Source organism: Cyprinodon variegatus, unplaced genomic scaffold (assembly GCF_000732505.1).
Source record: "Cyprinodon variegatus isolate N-32 unplaced genomic scaffold, C_variegatus-1.0 Scaffold1188, whole genome shotgun sequence".
Taxonomy (NCBI): Eukaryota; Metazoa; Chordata; class Actinopteri; order Cyprinodontiformes; family Cyprinodontidae; genus Cyprinodon; species Cyprinodon variegatus.
Window position 1 is genome coordinate 167,845 of NW_015151641.1, and position 834 is coordinate 168,678.

At 32.1% G+C, this 834-nt stretch overlaps 1 protein-coding gene across 1 annotated transcript in view; it reads left to right on the forward strand.

Annotated features, from left to right (window-relative positions):
* The window catches only part of LOC107102013, an 8,472-nt gene extending 7,993 nt beyond the window's left edge, over window positions 1–479 (forward strand). Inside the window, exons 5-6 of the mRNA XM_015401146.1 lie at window positions 109–274; window positions 369–479. Coding sequence (XP_015256632.1) covers window positions 109–274 — 166 coding nt within the window. The 3' untranslated portion in view covers window positions 369–479. The remainder of the gene's footprint in view (window positions 1–108; window positions 275–368) is intronic.
* The last annotated feature ends 355 nt before the right edge of the window (window positions 480–834 follow it).

Here is an 834-nt window from a genome sequence, read left to right on the forward strand (position 1 = left end):
TATATATATATATATATATATAATTTTTTTTTGTTTCTATTATTATTATTCATACGTTTGTTTTTTTGCTTGTGTTTATTTTGCCATTAATTTTCATCTTGCTTGAAGGTTCTTCTTGAGAATAAATCCAGAAGATGGAACAAAATGCACCGCACGGACTGGAGTGAGTCGGAAGACTGGAGTGTTGGTGAAGAGGAAGACAGCCACTATAAACAACAGAGTGCTGTCCTTTCTTCGCCAGCTAACAGACTTTGAGTGGAAGAACTTGAATTAGGTAAGATTCTTCCCATTAAGATATCTTCAAAATGGATGCTTGTACTGTAGTCTCGGATACTTATACTGATGTTCATTTTCCTTATCCTTTATAGGTTCTGTGCAGCTGCAGCTGAAGACAAATACAATCTCATGAAATGGGGCTACACCCTGTCCAGGTTCATCATCCATTACACACACAAAGAACCACATGCACATTCATTCTTCTTTTTTTCCTTTTTGAGTGCAATCAAATTCTTACAAAATAGGTTGAACTGTTATACTGTTTAATGCTGTTTCTATTGTTTGTTACAACTGTTGTTCTTTGAACTACTGATTTTAATAATATGACTTGAATTTGAATAAATAACAACTTAACTAAATGTTTGAACTGGACGATCTTAAGGAAGTGATTTTGTTACATCTTTTAAGCTCTGAGCAAATGAAAAAAGTATTGTCTATAATAATATGAATTAAATTGAGAATTCTAGCTGAAAGTCACACATTATCTTGTGGTTTTTTTACCATTTGTTAGTGTTTTAAATAAAGACCAGAATGTTTTGGAATATATATGTCTGTTTT